The sequence below is a fragment of the Chrysochloris asiatica genome, unplaced genomic scaffold, assembly GCF_000296735.1.
Source record: "Chrysochloris asiatica unplaced genomic scaffold, ChrAsi1.0 scaffold00026, whole genome shotgun sequence".
Classification (NCBI taxonomy): domain Eukaryota; kingdom Metazoa; phylum Chordata; class Mammalia; order Afrosoricida; family Chrysochloridae; genus Chrysochloris; species Chrysochloris asiatica.
In genome coordinates this window covers 8,057,614-8,076,212 of record NW_006408544.1, presented here as the reverse complement: position 1 = coordinate 8,076,212, position 18,599 = coordinate 8,057,614, and the positions used below count along the sequence as shown (strand labels likewise).

The window sequence follows — 18,599 nt, the reverse complement described above, 5'->3', positions numbered from 1 at the left end:
TAATTTGCCCAGTGAATCTTTCAATAATGAAAGTCGAGGCTTCAATTTTTTCTTCAGTTCCCCAGCTTGAGAAATGCTGACCGTGTTCTTCCCTTTTGGTTTTCTAACTCTAAATCTTTGCACATTTAATATAGTATTTGGCTTTATCTTCTCGAGCTGATCTTTGAAATTTTCTGTTCAGCTCTTGGACCTCTTCAATTTTGATAGGATTAGAAGAGACCATCTTGATTGTATCTTGATTATATCAGGATTGTGTCAAGATTGACATAGAAATTTAAAGAGACAGTATAGACATAAAACCAAATGGCCACCACTTGTCTGTCTGTTGTGCTGTGGTGGTTTGAGTAGCTGTGATTCTGAGGGCTCTGCCACTGGTATTTTAAATAACCAGCAAGGTCACCCATGGTGGACAGGTTTCAGATGAGCTTCCAAACAAAGACAGACTAGGAAGAAAGAGTGGCAAACTACTTCTGAATCGCTAGTCACTGAAAACTCTATGAATAGCAGAGAAACATTGTCAGATACAGGACTGGAAGGTGGGAAGGCACTCTCATTTTTCTTTTTGCTTACACCCTTAATCCATCACCCAAAAAGCTGTCCTGAAGAATGGAGTTGCCATTAACTGAGATAGAAAAGACTGTAGGAGGAATAGGTTTGGAGAGAAGATTAGAAGCTCAGTTTTGAATGTATTAAGTCTGAGATATCAAAGTAGTAGGCAGAGGTATCCAAATAGTAGGTGGTCAAATATAAGAACATCGAGTTCATGGGCAAGGTCCAAGCTGGAGATAAAATTATGGGAGTTATCAGTATACAGGTTGTATTTAAAACCATGGGACTAAATAAAATCACTAAAGAAGTAAGCAAAGATAGAAGACGTATAAGGTATAAGAACAGAACCTTGGGGAGATGATAATCAGCAAAAGATAATAAGATGAAATAGTGAGTGATGTAGGTTGAAAACTCAGATGGTAGACTGTCTTGGAAGCTAAGAGATGAAGATATCTCAAGGAATATGCAACTAGTCAGATCTCATTGGCCAACAGGACAAATGATGAGGACTGAAAATTTATTTGCTTTCACGATAAGTCCTTGGAAATCTTTAAAGAGCAGTTTCAAAGAAATGATGGGTCATAGGCATGATTAGAACAGATTTAAGAGGATGGAAAAGGAATTAGAAAGTAAATGATTCAAGGGAATTTTCTGTGAAGGGAAGCAGAGAATGAAGCATTAGATAGAAGGGGGAAACTAGGAATGAAAGTGCTTTTTGTTTTGCAGTAAATGTGGGAGAAATAACATATTGATATGCTGATGGAAGGATCCAGTAAAGAGGGAAGTATAGGTTAATGCAATAGACATGAAGGGGAGCTATGGCAAGGAAGCTGAATAAAGAGACACTTGAAAACATAAGGAAAGTTAGAGACTAAATATTGTGGGTTGAATTAGTGGAGTTAAAGGGTTGTTGAAGTTAGAAGTGAGCTACACAGAAATCATAGACAAAGTGTGAATGTTTAAAATTCAGACTTGGAAGTAATGGTAATGCAATGGTTGAGTGCTAAGCTACTAACCAAAAAGGCAGCTGTTCAAACCCACCAGTTACTCCATAGGAGAAAAGTGAGCTGTGTACTTCCATAAAAATCCACAGCCTTAGAAACACTATGGAGTAGTTCTGCTGTGCCCTGTAGGGTCTCTATGAGGCAAACATTTCAGCAGCAATGGGCTTGGTTTGGGGGGTATGTTGCTGTTGTTCAGTGCCATCGAGTCAGTTCCGGCTTATAGCCAGGATATAGTTACCAGTAAAGAAAAGGTTTGAAGTTTGACCATAGGAGTGAGTAACATTCAGCTAGTACTTAAATTTCTGTATACCATTTAACCATAGTGAAAGTGGACTCTAGAGGTCAGAAGAGTTCTTTTTCTCTTTTGTCATTTTTATCACCTCACTCCAGTGATCTCAAACTGCTGCATAGTCCTCATCTTTATTAAAATTCATTCCCTAGTCACCAAACATTCTACAGCATACCAGGCAATATACATTTGCCTTGTATAACTGAACATGATTCTAGGTTTTCAATATAGTACAGAAGTAAACATTTGAGAATTTATTTTAAATATACATAATATAGAGATGGGAAAACTAGAAATGTAGTATGAACATATGACTCCCTGCACACTCCTGCATGAAGTGTGCACTTTGAACATGTTGTTGTTAGGTACCATCAAGTCAGTTCCAACCCATAGCAACCCTCTGTACAACAGAATGAAACAGGGCCTGGTCCTGCGCCATCTTCCCAATTGCTGCCACACTTGAGCCTTTGTTGCTGCCACTGTGCTAGTCCATGTAATTGGGGTTCTCCCTCTTTTTTGTTGTCACTTGACCGAGTATGATGTCCTTCTCCAAGGACTGATCCTTCCTGACAGCATATCAGAAGTATGAGAGATGAAGTCTCACCATCTTCATCCTGGCTTCTAAGGAGCACTCTGGTTGTACTGCTTTGAACACATATTTGTTTATTCTTCTGGTAGTCCTTGGTACCTTTAATATTCTACTCCAACACCATAGCTCAAATGCTTCCTATGGTCTTCCTCATTCATTGTCCAACTGCCACATACTATACTTGTGGTGGTGGTGGTGGCTATGTGCTCATGGAGTTGCAACCCTTTTAGTGTTTCCAAAGACGTAAATCTTCATGGGAGCAGAAAGCCACATCTTTCTCCTGTAGAGTGGCTCCTCTAACACCATAACTCAAATGCTTCAATTCTTCTACAGCCTTCCTTATTCACTGTCCAACATTCACATACATATGAGACTACTGAAGATACCATGGCTTGGTCATATGCACGTTAATCCTCAAATTGACGTCTTTGCTCTTGAATACTTTAAAGAGGTCTTGTGCAGCAGACTTGCCTAGTGCTTTGATTTTTTTTTTTTTTTTTGTCTCCATTGTTTGATTTCTTGACTGCTGCCTCCAAACAAAATGAAGTCTTACACCTTCAATTTTTTCTTCATGTATCCAATGATGTTATTTAATGGTCCAGTTGAGAGGATTTTTGCTGCTTTACATTAAGATGCAACTCATATGTAATACTGTGGTCTTTGATCTACATCAGTAAGTATTTTAACTCCTCTTCACTTTCAGCAAGCAAGGTTGTATCATCTCCATATCTCAGGTTGTTAATGAGTCTTCCTCTAGTCCTTATGCCACATTCTTATTCCTGTAAACCAGTTTATCAGATTATTTGCTCAGAGTACAGTTTGATTAAGTATGGTGAATGAATGCAACCGTGGCACACACCTTTCCTGATTTAAACCAAACAGTGTCCCCTTGTTCTGTTTGAAAGACTGCCTCTTTTTTTTTTAACTTTTTATTGTGAGCTGAGTAAAGGTTTACAGACAAGATCATCAGCTTTACATTCAACAAATCATATACTGTGCTTCATCTCTATATTTAAAATTCCCTCTATGCAACAACAGTTACCCTGCTTCCTCCCTGTGGTCCCTATTTCCATTTCACCCTCCTTCCTAGCCCTTCTTAACTTTGTCCTTAGGGAAATATTGTCTTTTGATTTTGAATGGTTGACCATTCCATGGTGAGCATTCCTGGCTAGTGTTATTTCTAGACCTGAAGAGTGATTAAGGGCTATAGTTTCAGCTTCCTCGAGTCTCTTTCTGACCAGTAAACCCAGGTGTTTTTTATTATTATTATTGTCACTAAATATTTTTCAGTGTTGTCCCACATTTTCTTCCCCTCTATCCGGGATCTTCTGAAAGACTGCCTCTTAGTCTATGTACAGTTTCCTCAGGAGCACAATTAAGTGTTCTAAAATAATTTCCTGCAACACTGTCCATAGCTTGTCATGATCCACACAGTCAAAGCCTTAGCAGAGTTAATAAAGCACAGGTAAACATTTCTCTGCTTTCAGTCAAGATCCATCTGACGTCAGCAATGATATCCCGTGTTCCACATCCTTGTCTGAATACAGATTGAACCTCTGGCAGTTCCCTGTCAATGCACTATTGCATCTGTTTTTTAAATTATTTTTATCAGTGTTTTACTTACATGAGTATTAATGATATTGTCCAGTGATTTCTGCATTCCATTGGAATAGTATTTCCAAATAAAATAGAGCATTGGTCTCAAATGAACAGAGATACATACAAACTAGAGGTTTTGTTTGACTTAATTAACTGTAATGCTGAAGATTTAGTAAAATACTCAAAACCCAGCTTTGTTTGGTTCTACATCTGTGTCAACAAATGATTTCATTAGAATGCAGTAAGTGCTAGGACTAGGATAGTGACTTGCACAGCATGCAGAGGAAGCATTAAAGAAGGATCTAGCCCCAGAGGAAAGGAGGAGGCTTTCTGGAGATGACACCTGGGCTGCATTTTCAAAGATGAGCAGGAATTTAGCCAGATAAAGAGAAGAATGTACCGGACAAAGGAAATAGCTTAAGTAAGTATTTTATTGTTGTCGGGTGCCATTGAGTTGATTTTTCAACTCATAATGACTCATGTGAGAGTAGAACTGCCCTGTAGGGTTTTCTTGGCTGTAATCTTTATGGAAGCAGATTGTCAAGTCTTTATTCCGTTAAATTGTTGGGTAGGTTCCAAATACTTTTATCATTGTGCTACCAAGACTCCTTAAGTAAATGATTTGCTGTTGTTAAGTGCCTTCCAACGCATGGAGACCCTGTGTAGAGTTTCCAAGGCTTTAAATCTTTAAGGGAGCTGAAAGCATCCACTTTCTCTCACAGAGCAGCTGGCAAGCTTGACCCTTGGACTTTATGGTTCACAGTCCAGTGTTTATCATATGGTAGGGTCATAAAATGACTGGGACATTGTAAACCAGTAGGTAGCATTGTTGTTACTGTTTGTTGTTAAGTACCGTGGAGTCGGTTCTGACTCATAGTGACCCTGCACAGGGTTTCCAAGGCTGTAAATCTGTACAGGAGCAGAAAGCCTCATCTTTCTCCCGCAGAACAGCTGGCAGTTTCGAACTGCTGACCTAGAGGTTAGCAGCCCGTTTCGTAACCACTGCACTACCAGGGCTCCTTGTAGGTAGCATTGTTGTTGTTGTTACGTGCCGTTGAGTCGGTTCCGACCCATAGCGACCCTGTACAGGGTTTCCGAGGGTATAAATCCTTACGGGAGTAGAAAGCCTCATCTTTCTCCCGCGGAGCAGCTGGTAGTTTCGAACCGCTGACCTTTAGGTTCGCAGCCCGATTCGTAACCACTTTGCTACCAGAGCATTAGTTATGTTAAAAAGAGGTTTTGTAGGTTGTGGTTGGAGGTTTGACTTTATCCTGAAAGTACTAATGAATCATTAAAGGGTTTTGAACAAGAAGTGCCTGGTCAGAGTTGTATTTCACAGCCATTAACCTTAATTGATTTTGCTTCCTATGCATTCTGCAATTCAACTCTGGTCAGTGTGTTCACTGTGAAAACAGTTGTAATAGTGTAGGTAAGAAGTGGTGAACACCTGAGCGGGCAGTGGTAGTAGGGATGTTGTTGTTGTTAGGTGCCGTCGACTCAGTTCTGACTCACAGTGACCCTATACACAACAGAACAAAACACTACCTGGTTCTGCACCATCTTCACAATTGTTGTTTGAGCCCACTGTTGCTGCCACTATCATTCCATCTCTGTGAGGGTCTTCCTCTATTTTGTTGACCTTCCACTTTTCTAAGCAGGATGTCCTTCTCCAGAGACTGATCCCTCCTGGTAATTTGAGAGACAATGTCTCACCATTCTGCCTTGGACCATTCTGGCTATACTTCATCCAAGGCAAATTTGTTTGCTCTTCTGGAAGTTCATGGTACTTTCAATATTCTTTTCCAAAACCATAATTCAAATGCATCAGTTCCTCAACTGTCTTCCTTTTCCATTGTCTAACTTTCACATGCATTTGATACAATTGAAAATACCAAAGATTGGAACAGTCGCACCTTAGTCCTCAAATTGAAATCTTTGCTCTTGAACACTTTAAAGAAGTCTTTTGCAGCAGATTTATGTAATGCAATAAGTCATTTGATTTCTTGACTGCTGCTTCCATGAGTATTAATTGAAGTCTTTTACAACTTCAGTCTTTTCTCCATTTATTCATGCTGTTATTTATTGGCCTAGTTATGAGGAAATTAATTTTCTTTACCCTGAGGTGCAATTCATACTGAAGGCTGTTGTCTTTGATCTTCATCAGTAATAACTATTTCAAATCCTCTTCACTTCCAGCAAGCAAGGTTATATCATCTGTATTTCACAGGTTGTGAATCTCTTCGTTCAATCCTGATGCCATGTTCTTCTTCATATAATCTAGCTTCACGGATTATTTGCTCAGCATACAGATTGAATACTACAATGTGTGGTGTGAAATGGATACACCTTTCCTGATTATAAACCATTCAATATCCCCTTGTTCTGTTTGAACAACTACCTCTTGATCTATGTACAGGTTCCTCATGAGCACAATGAAGTGTTCCGGAATACTCATTCTTCAACGTTATCCATAGTTTGTTACAGTCCACACAGTTGAATGCCTTTGCATAGTCAATAAAGCACAAATAAACATCTTCTCTGCTTTCAGTCAAGATCTATCTGACATCAACAATGATAATCCCTTTTTCTACATCCTCTTCTGGAGGAGAATATTGAAAGTGCCATGGACTGCCAAAAGAACAAATAGATCCATTTTGGAAGAAGTGTAGCCAGAGTGCTCCTTGGAGGCCAGGATGGCCAAACTTCATCTCTTATACTTCGGGCATAATGTCAGGAGGGACCAGTCACTGGAAAAGGATATCATGTTTGGTAAGGTGGAGGGTCAGAGAAAAAAGAGTAAGACCCCAGTGAGATGGATTGGCCAAGTGGCAGCATCAATGGACTCAAGCAAGCGTGGCAACAGTAGTGAGGTTGGCCTAGGATCAAGCAGTGTTTCGTTCTGTTGTGCATAAGGTCGCTATGGGTTGGTACCAACTCGATGGCACCTAACAACAACTTCTGAATATGGCTTGGATTTCTGGCAGCTCTCTGTTGCTGTACTATTGGAAATAATTTTTAAGCTATCTTCAATAAAATTTTACTTATATGTGATATAAATGATGTTGTTCAATGCTTTTCTGTTCCATTGGTCACCTTTCTTTGAAATGAGCACAAATATGGATCTCTTCTAGTCAGTTGGCCAGGTAGCTGTCTTCCAAATTTCCTGACATAGATGAGTGAGCACCTCCAGTGCTACATCAGTTTACTGAAATGTATCAGTATGTAGAAACATTACTGTTTGTGTTCTGTCATTTCCTGGAGCCTTGTTTTTCACCATTGCCTTCAGTGCTGCTTGGACTTCTTCCTTCAGTATCATTGGTTCTTAATCATGTGATATCTCTTTAAATAATTGAGCATTGACTAATTGTTTTTGGAACAGTGACTCTATGTATTCCTTCCATCTTCTTTTGATGTTTCCATTGTTGTTAAGTGCTGTCAAGTCAGTTCTGACTCATAGCACCCTCCATGGGGTTTCCAAGGCTGCAGATCTTTGAAGAGCAGAAAGCCTCTTCATTCTCCCAGGGAGCAGCAGTTGGTGGGTTTGAAGTTTTGCTCATAGAATCGTTCAGCATTTCAACCCAAGGCTTGAATTTTTTCTTCAGTTCTTTCAGCTTGAGAAATGTTGAGCATGTTCTTCTCTTTGGCTTTCTAACTCCAGGTCTTTGCACATTTATTTATAATAATTGACTTTGTCTTGAGCTGCCCTTTGAATTTTTCTATATACCTCTTTTACTTCATCATTTCTTTCAGTCCTTTAAGCTTGTCTATACTCAAGAGCAAGTTTCAGAGTCTCTTCTGATTTCCACTGTGGTCTTTTCTTTCCCTGTTTTTAATGACCTGCTTTCTTCATGTCTGATGTTTTAAATGTCATCTCATAATTCTTTTGGTCTTCTGTCATTAGTGTCTAATGCGTTATTGAAATGGTCTCTAAATTATTATTGAAATGGTCTCTAAATTCAGGTGTGGTCTGGCGCTGTGTGTTGATGAACTGGACTACAAAGTGAAATTGAAATACAAGGTTTGCAGCTCAAGCTCACCAGCCACTCCTAGGAAACCCTATACAGGTTTGCTATGAGGTGGAACTGACTTGACATCACTTAACAACTATACACATGTACCTCACCAGATAGAATACACAAGTATCAAATTGAGTACATTTGTGGGAAGAGACAATGCTCAATATCATCAGCCAAAACAATTCCAGGCGCTGACGTGAAACAGACCATCAATATGCAAGTTCAGGCTAAAGCTGAAGAAGATTAAAATCAACTCCACAAGAGCCAAAATATGACAAGTATGTTGTTAAGTGCCGTCGAGCCAGTTCCGACTCATAGCAACCCTGTATAGGGTTTCCAAGGAGTGGCTAGTGAGTTTGAATCACCGACCATCATTTTTATCACGAAGGCCATATTTTCCAACTAGTGATCATTGTTTTCAACTTTAGCATTTCAATCATCAGTAATGATCAATTCATCTTAATTGCATGTTTGATCAGTTTCAGACTGAAGAAGTTGGTAGAATCCTTCAAGTTCATGATCACAGGCTTTAGTGGTTGGTGCATAAATTTGAATAATAGTGGTGTCAACTGGTCTTCCTTGTAGGTGTATGGACATTATCTTGTCACAGCATTGTACTTCAAGATAGATTTTGAAATATTCTTTTTGATGATGACATGATGCCATTCCTCTTCAATGTGTCGTTCCCAGCATAGTAAACCATATGATAGTCTGATTCAAAATGGCCAATACCAGTCCATTTCAACTCACTAATACCTAGGATATCGATCTTTATGCATTCCATTTCATTTTTGACAGTTTCCAGTGTTCCTAGATTCATATAGTGTGTTCTACATTCCAGTTATTAGTGGAGGTCTGCAGCTGCTTTTTCTTATATTGAGTTGTGCCAAATCAGCAAATGAAGGTCCTGAAAGCTTAACTTCATCCATGTCATTAAGGTCAATTCTTCTTTGCGGAGACCGACAGGTCTTCCACAGTTATATTTTGAGTGCTTTCCAACCTGAGAGGCTCATCTTCTGGCACTGTATTTGACAGTGTTCTACTGCTGTTCATAAGGTTTTCAGTTGGCTAACCATTCAAAAGTGGTCCACCTCCCCTAGTCTGCCTTCGTCTAAAAGTTCCACTGAACCTGTTCACAATGGGTGACTCTGCTGGTATTTAAAATACTGGGGGCATAGCTTCTAGCATCATGGCAACATACAAGTTACCACAATGTGACAAACTGACAGATAAGTGATGGGGTAGTAGGGATAGAGGAAAGATAATGACTCTAGAAATGCATTGAAAATAAATAGCCTAAGCCTTGGTAAATTGATTTCTATATGAAGATTGAAAGAGAGGAAGGAGGGAGTCAGGTGTGTTAATATACCTCCTTATTGAGCAACACAAGGAGCTAGTGTGCTTACCTTCCTGGGTCTTGGAAAGGTAAGAGACTACTGTTCTATGTTGAGTCAGGAGAACAAGAGGCAGAAGCTAGTAAGGAGAGGGACCTTTCCATACTTCACATAATCCTTCATAAGAGACAGACAGATGTACATATCTCCCTGTGTCTTTACTCCCTAGTCACCATACTGGCAATCTTCAAACTTCATCTTAAAGTGATGAGAGGAACCCTTCAGGTAAATGCAATCCTATTATGTAAAACCCCAGGATATAGCTGCTATGTTGATGGAAAGACCTGAGGCACCACCACAGAGCCCCAAGGACTCTGCTGAATAATTTGAGTAGCACTGTTATAGAACAAACACAGTTGAAATTACCACTACCTCCACTACCCTAAGCCTCAGATAAAGGTTGATATTACAGGCCCTACAACTCAGGTATCTGCCTCAGGTTATGAAAATGCACCTACTTTAAAAATGGTTTGCTCTTGAATCATGGTTGAGTTTAAATTAAGAAAGGTTAATTGATGAGTCTTAATTATCTGGCCCCACCTGAAACAGTAGCAAGGTGAAGTGAAAGATTATTATTACTTGAGAATCCAGAGGCTTGAAGTCTGGTCCTGTCTCTGCCACTTGCTAGCCACATGACCTTGGGCACATCACTGAACCTCATCTGCCTTGGTTTCCTGCTTATTAAATGAGGACTGGGTGATCTCTGAGGCCCCATCCAGCTCTAAAGTTCATTTAATGTGAAATAGTCAGCTTTTTGGAAAAAAACCTTTTGATTAAAAATCCAATCTCAGATTGTGAGAAATGACCTAAAAGCCCCACGGGAGGGAATAGAGGTGAAGGAGCCTATGGTATTTATAAACTTGTCTACATATTCTGTTACTAAATATAGCATACTTTTGACAGTTTTTAGTGGAATTTTTCCATAATCTTCTGGGGTTTGGTTTTAGCCATATGAACATAGTGATAATAGATAAGTTCCTCTAATCAACTAAAACTGTAGAATGTATGTTGTTGTTATTGTTAGGTGCCATTGAGTCAGTACTGACTCACAACAACCCTATGCAAAACAGAACAAAACACTGCCTGGTCCCGGGCCAACCTCACAACCGTTACTACATTTGAGACCATTGATGCTGCCACTGTGCCAACCCATTTCACTGGGGGTCTTCCTCTTTTTCTCTGACTGTCCACTTTACCAAACATGATATCCTTCTCTAGTGACTGGTCCCTCCTAACAATATATCCAAAGTATGAGAGATGAAGTCTGGCCATCCTGGCCTCTAAGGAGCGCTCTGGCTGCACTTCTTCCAAAACAGATCTATTGGTTCTTTTGGCAGCCCATGGTACTTTCCAATATTCTCCTCCAACACCATAACTCAAAGGCATCAATTCTTCTATGGTCTTCCTTATTCACTATCCAACTTTTCACATGCATATGAGGTGATTGAAAATATTATCATGGCTTGGGTCACACACACCTTAGACCTCAAGCTGACATCTTTGTTCCTTAACACTTTTAAAGAGGTCTTGTACAATACATTTGCCCAATGTAATACATCTTTTGATTTCTTGACTGCTGCTTCCATAAGTATTTATGATTGATCTGAGCAAAATGAAATCTTTGGCAACATCAATCTTTTCTCCATTTATATGGATGTTGTTTATTGGTCCAGTGGTGAGGATTTTTGTTATCTTTACATTGAGGTGAAACGCATACTGAAGGCTGTGATCTTTGATATTTACCAGTAAATATTTTAAGTCTTCACTTTCAGCTAGCAAGGTTGTATCATCTGCATATTGCAGGTTGTTAATGAGTCTTCCTCCAATCCTGATGCCACGTTTTTCTCCAACTTCCATATATTCCAGCTTCTCAGATTATTTGCTCAGCATACAGATTGAATAAGTATGGTGAAAGAATACTACCCTGGTGCACACCTTTCCAAATTTTAAACCATTTGGTATTCCCTTGTTCTGTTCAAACAACTGCCTCTTGGTATATGAACTAGTTCCTCATGAGCACAATTAAGTGTTCCAGAATACTCATACTTTGCAATGTTGTCCATGGCTTGTCATGATCCACACAATCAAAAGCCTTTGCATAGTCAATAAAGCACAGGTAAACATCTTTTTGGTATTCTCTGCTTTCAGCCAAGATCCATCTGATGTCAGCTATGATATTTCTTGTTCCACATCCTCTTCTGAAAACAGCTCACACCTCTGGAAGTTCTCTGTCAATATATAGTTGCAGCTGTTTTTGTATTACTTTTAGTAAAACTTTACCACATGGGATATCAGTGATACTGTCCAATGATTTCCACATTCCATTTGATCACCTCTCTTTGGAATGGGCACAAAAACAAATACACTTCCAATCAGTAGGCCAGGTAGTTGTCTTCCAGATTTTTTGGCATAGATGAGTGAATGCCTCCAGTGCTGCCTCACTTTGTTGAAAGATTTTAGTTTGTATTCCATCAGTTCCTGGTACCTTATTCTTTGCCAGTGACTTCAATGCACATTAGACTTTTTCCTTCAGTATCTTTGGCTCTAGATCATATGCTACCTCTTGAAATGGTTGAACATCAACCATTTCATTTTGGTACAGTGACTCTGTGTATTCTTTCCATCTTCTTTTGATATTTTCTTCATCATTCAGTATTTTGCCCATAGAATCCTTCAATACCAGAAGTCAAGGTTTGAATTTTTTCTTCAGTTCCCTCAGCTTGAGAAATGCTGAGCATGTTCTTCCCTTTTGGTTTTCTAACTCCAAGTCTTTGCACATTTCATTATAATATTTGACTTTGTCTTCTTGAACTGACTTTTGACATTTTCTGTTCAGCTCTTTTACCTCCTCATGTCTCCCATTTGCTTTAGCATCGCTACACTGGAGAGCAAGTTTCAGGGTCGCTTCTGACATCCATTTTGGTGTTTTTCTTCTCTCTTGTCTTCTCAATGACCTTTTGCTTTCTCTCTGTATGATCTTGATGTCATCTCACAACTCTGTTGGTTTTTGATCTTTAGTGCCTAATGCATGAGATCTGTTCTTGAGATATTCAGGTGGGATATATTCAAGGTCAAATTTTGGCTGTTGTGAATTTGTTTTAATTTTCTTCAGCTTCAGCCAGAATTTGCATATGAGCAATTGATGGTCTGTTCCACAGTCTGCCCCTGGCCTTTTTTTGGCTGATGATATGGAGCTTTTCCACCGTCTCTTTCAAGATATTGCAATGAACAAGGGATTGGTCTTGCAAAATTCTGTCATGCGATTTTCAGCATCATTTCTATCACCAAGGCCATATTTTCCAACTACTCATCCTTCCTCTTTGATTCCAACCTTTGCATTTCAATTGCAAGTAATGATCAGTACATCTTAATTGCATGTTTGATCAACTTCAGACTAAAGAAGTTGATAGAATTCTTCAATCTCACCATCACTGGCTTTAGTGGTTGGTGTGTAAATTTGAAAAATAGTGGTATTAACTGATCTGCCTTGTAGGCATATGGATATTGTCCTATCACAGACAGCTGTACCTCATGACTGATATTGATATGTTCTTTTTTGATGATGAATGTGATGCCATTCCTCTGCAATTTGTCATTCCCTGCATAGTAAACCATGTGATTGTCAGACTCAAAATGGCCAATTCCAGTCCATTTTTATGTTTGTACATTCCATTTCATTTTTCACAATTTCCAATTTTCCTAGATTCATGCTTCATACATTCCATGTTCCAGTTACTAATGGATTTTTACAGCTGTCTCTTCATTTTGAGTTGTGCCCCATCAGCAAATGAAAGTCCTGAGGGCTTTACTCCATTCATGTCATCACGGTCAACTCTACTTTGATGAGGCAGCTCTTTCCCAGTCGCATTTTGTGTGCCTTCCAACCTGAGGGGCTCATCTTCCAGCACTATATCTGACCATATTCTAGAGTTCTTTATCATGTTTCAATATTCAGAATGTATTGTTGTTGTTGTTGTTGTTATGTGCCATGGAGTCGGTTCCGATTCATAGCGACCCTGTACAGGGTTTCGAAGCTGTAAATCTTTACGGGAGTAGAAAGCTTCATCTTTTTCCCGTGGAACAGCTGGTAGTTTTGAACTGCTGACCTTGTGGTTCGCAGCCCGATTCATAACTACGCTACCAGAGCTTCCTTTCAGAATGTATAGGAAACAAAAATAAGACTGTTTGAGGCAATTTTCACTTGAAGGTTTCAAAACGGTTTCACATAGCCTGTGTCCTGATCCCTACCCCTATTACCGGTTGATCACACCAGTGTCCTGACCCCCACTTCTGTTACACAGAGTGATCACACCATCTTCCTGCTACTGTGCTTTACAGCATGGTCTGTTTTGTGACCCCTTTTCTTCTCTGAGGCTTCACTAGTGTATTACCAATTCTTACATAAAAATTACTCTAAAACTTAGTGATTTAAAACAATAAACATTCATTACCTCAGTATTTCTCTGGGTCAGAAATTTGGTGGTTCTGGCTAAGGGTCTCACATATGAGGTTGCTGTAAAGCTGTTGAGGGGGCTGCAGTCCTTTGAAGATTGATGGGAGCATTTCATCCACTTCTAACACCACTGACTTGGCTATTGGTAAGAGACCGCAGCTCCTGGCCACATAGGCTTCTCCATTGGAGTACTCGAGTGTCCTCAGAACATGATACATGGCTTTCCCCAAAACATGGGTTTCAAGGAAGATGGTAAGGCAGAAGCATTTATGACTAAGAAGTGGAAGTCATTCTCCATCATTCTGTCAGTCTGTTTTAACAAGTGCAGCCCACACTTAAGGAAAAGGAGTTGGGCTCCACCAAAGGGAAGAATAGCAAAGATTTGTGGACAATTTTGAAAACCACCACAGTGACTTTGGCACCTAGTTTTCTAACTGAGGTAGTATTAAGAACATGTTTTAGTCAATATGTGTCTGATTAGTCAAGAATTTAGTCTGTCTTACAAATTAACTCTTGAAGTTGGGTGACTGTTACCCTTTCTTTTCTCCATGAGATATATCTAATAGTTATTAAAAAACCAAAATTGAGAATATATGCATTAAATATTCCACACACATTAAGTAGATGCCACTGTATATACTACATTAAACAATCTATACATTGAGGCACTCATAGTAGGGAAGACAAACAATAAGAAAAGAGCGGGGGAAGGAGAAATGCAATACAGTGAAATAAAGGTGATAGACATAATAATGAGGTAATTTGGATATGCAGAGAAGGGGCATTTCACCTGGGCTAAGGAGGTCAGGGAGTTGGAAGCAGTGACTCCTAGATGAGACCCTCGCGTTGCCACAGAACTCATGACAAGACCTTACTGTTCTTTTTACCTTTCAGAATGTTGCCGAGGCACAGTGCATTGCCAATCAAGTTCAGCTTTTCTATGCCACTGATCGGAAAGAGACCTATGGGTTAGTGGAGACTTTTAACCTCAGGCCAAATGAGTTCAAATATATGTCTGTCATCGCTGAATTGGAGCAAAGTGGACTTGTAGCAAAACTGAAGTGTGCCCAGAACCAAGATACGACTTAAACTGTAAGAATTGACTCCGCTCAGGGTCTGCTCAGCCCTGGGTGGTCTGGACCCCACCCACTTGAACTATAGCAGGCTCCTGAGTAATCCGAAGCAGTCTGTAATGAGTTGTCCTGTGTGCTTATTACAAGAAATGATTGTGAAGGTGAGCCCTACTATGTAATATTCAGGAACAAAAGTACCCAAACATTCTGATAATTACTTCCCAGCATATTTAAGAGTTCTTTTTAAGAGACTGAGGTCATAACAAGAGACAGCCAAGGATCCACAGGGTGGTTTGCCTGATAATATATATGACAGTACAGTAGGATTCTGTCCATTTCAATATCAGCTCCCACATGATGACTTCTTCTTTATGAACTTGTGACAGAATAATGAGCTTAGAGTCCTGATATACGTAGATGTGGGCTTTCCATACTCTTATCATGCACTAGTGGGCTGCCTGAAGATATAACCTGGATATCCTTGTTTACAGTCTAAAATACTCAGCTGTTCCCAACAGGTTAAAGATTTCATCCGATGCTCCCCAGAGTTGCTGTTAGTGTAGCTAGTTTAAGGTATCAACAGATTTCAGATATAATTAGATATACAGGCACAGTGCCTGCATGTTATTAAACTATATCTGGTGGCACTTGCTTTTCTAACTTTGCCTGTTAGAAGCTATGTTTTTGAAGTGGCTATATCAGTACAGTGTAAATGAATCAATACTTTTGTAAGTAGAAGATCAATCCAAATTTGCATGATTTTTAAAAAATAATTCTAAGCATTATTATATGAAAAAGTGGGTGAAAGCAATTGAATATGGGGAAATGTAGCAATAAAGCATGGCTTACAATCTTTGTTACACAAAATAGTGAACTCTAAGCTATGTGTTACCTTTGGTGTCAGTCTATGGGCTGATTTAATCAAAACCAGTCGTGGTTTTGCTAAAAATAAGAAAGGAGCTCTCCAGAGTTGGAAATACATGTTTGTAGTGTCACTGTTGAGGTGTCAAGTTCATTGGTGTGTACACCAGCCTTCTGAACCCAAGACCCCAGGAGCCCACCAGGATTGTTGTCTGCCTTTCTTGTTCTTGAGTTGACGTACTCCTCTTGTCTGCCGCTCCTACGTAACATCTGTTTGGATGACACCAATTATGGTGAGTGGGAATTTAACCAATATTTGAAGTTTGTGTGTGTTTTCTAACAGGAGTTTGTATAGGTTGGGCTTGTCACCAGCAGAGATTGAATTTACCATTATATCCTGAGCTGTATCTGATTGTACCTCTGAGTCTGTGAAGAGTGAGATATACAGTATCTGTTTAGCCGGAGAAGCTGCTAACCTTTCACAATTTCTCTAAAGGTTGAGCTGTTTCCAAATGAAAATTCGGGACCTACCTCTGATCCTGGCAGTTCATCTTTTAAGACACTTTGATCTTACCAACCCTGCCATTTCCCTTAAATGGCCTCTGACCTTCATATCTTGTGGCCCATGGTAGGATGTGGAGTTGCTTTTGAGGGTATGCAGTTCTGTTTGCTTTTCCCTCCAGATGGACCCAGTTCTTAGTCATACTATATTTTTATAGCACCTCCACCAGAAGTCTGTGAGAAATTATGGAAAAAGAAGAAATGTTGTTCATTTTATTAGTTGTCCTGCTTTGCCCTTAATCCCCACTTGCCAAAGAAGAATATACGAGGAGGATTCAAAAGTTCAAGGAAAAAATTCCATTATCTTTTCTTTCAAATTTTCTGTGAACTTTTTAAAGCCACCTCATATATGTATGGATAATTACATTGGACATGACTGATGTATTTTTCTGGCTGCTCTTCAGATTTGCCTAGAATGCTGTAAGATAAGCACTGGACTAGTAACTGCAAGGTTGGCAGTTTAACCTACCAGCCATCCTCAGAAACCCTTTATAGGGTCACTGTGAGACAGAAGCAACCCAATGGCCCACAACACAGAGAGATCTGGAAAAGAACTAAAATTATAACATTTGATCAGTACACTTGTCCCCTGTTGCCAGCATAGTATTATGGAAAGTGGGCCATCTTTAAAGTTAAGTAAAATGTCGGTACGAGTATTCATTAGCTATATAATGTTGAACGAGTTACTTAAACTCTAATTTTGTTTCTTCATCTGTAAAACAGGGATAATAGCGTCTACCTCATAGGATTTTTGTGAGAATTAGATTAACCCTTTGTGCTTAACAAATATTAACTCCATCCTCTTCTCTACTTCCCCTGCACCTTCTCCCACTAAAGACCAACACAGAGTAGCATCTCACATGTACAGATCATTCTTCATTCCACTTCAAAGAGAAAATCTTATGTCATTGGTTCTCAAACTTTAATTTGCAATAGAATTACCTACAGAATTTAAAAATGTGATTCTCAGGCCCCACCCCTAACCTAAAAAATCAGAAAGAAATGCTGGGAATCCAGATGACTCTGATGCAGGTAATTAACTAGCCACACTTTTTGAGAACCTTTGCCTTATCTGTTCTTCACAAAAATGCCCAATGGCCAGGTCTTTCTTCCCTATAGGCATTATCTAGGATTTAGGTTACTTTACTCTGTACCTCCCATATGATCCTCTTTGCATAATCCAACTACATTGTATTTATTTGTCTTTCTCTCCTGCTAGATTGTGAGCTCCTTGAGAGCCAGGATTTATCTCCACCCCTATTGCCAAGGTCATGGCCTGGAACATTAAAAATGCTCAATTGTTGGTTGAATAATTAAATGGCATGGATTTTAGCCAAAATATTATTTTGTTGTATGTGTGCTTTATATTTAAATACTCTGGATTTAAAAGAATCTCTTAATTCACATAGACTCAGAACTTGATGTTTAACAAGATACTACATTATACATGTCTCTGTATCTCTCCTATCTCACTGGCAATATCTTGGTGGGTTGTCTATTTGGTGCAATTCTACAGTTGCTCATAAAGCACCTACTGTGCACCCACCATGTTAGTGCTGAGCACGGGAAATGAGTAGGGCCTGATTCCTGCCCTCAGGCTTTCTTGGCCACCACCTATCTCTTGCTAGCCTCTGAAACTGTGCCTCACATCTAACACCTGGTCATAGTTTGCCTTGTATTGTTCTCTTGCTAGACGTCCTTTCTTCTCCAACTTTTGGAGCCAATGTTCTGTTTAATTTTGCATTCTCCACAGTACTGATCTTTTTTTCAGCCTTGGGGAAGAAGTACAAGTGCCTTTCCATCCAATCACTTGATTATTATTTCAGCATTCTTCCATTCATATTTATTATATTTATTGAGCACCTATAGAAACAGCTACAATCATACATTGACAGAGAACTTCCAGAGGTTCAAGCCGGACTCAGAAGAGGCCATGGAACAAGGGATATCTTTGCTGATGTCTGATGGATCTTGGCTGAAAGCAGAGAATATCAGAAAGATGTTTCCTGTGCTTTATTGACTACGCAAAGGCTTTCAATTGTGTGGATCATGGCAAGCTATGGACAACATTGCGAAGTATGAGTATTCCGGAACACTTAATTGTGCTCATGAGGAATCTGTACCTGGATCAAGAAGCAGTTGTTCAAACAGAACATGGGAACACTGAATGGTTTAAAATTTTTAAAGGTGTGCGACAAGGTTGTGTTCTTT

General features: G+C 39.5%; 1 protein-coding gene across 1 annotated transcript in view; it reads left to right on the top strand.

The window, feature by feature from the left end:
* Positions 1-14,982, top strand: part of ATPAF1 (ATP synthase mitochondrial F1 complex assembly factor 1) — a 48,124-nt gene extending 33,142 nt beyond the window's left edge. Inside the window, exon 9 of the mRNA XM_006839851.1 lies at positions 14,788-14,982. Within this exon, the coding sequence (XP_006839914.1) occupies positions 14,788-14,982 (195 nt within the window). The remainder of the gene's footprint in view (positions 1-14,787) is intronic.
* Positions 14,983-18,599: the final 3,617 nt, after the last annotated feature.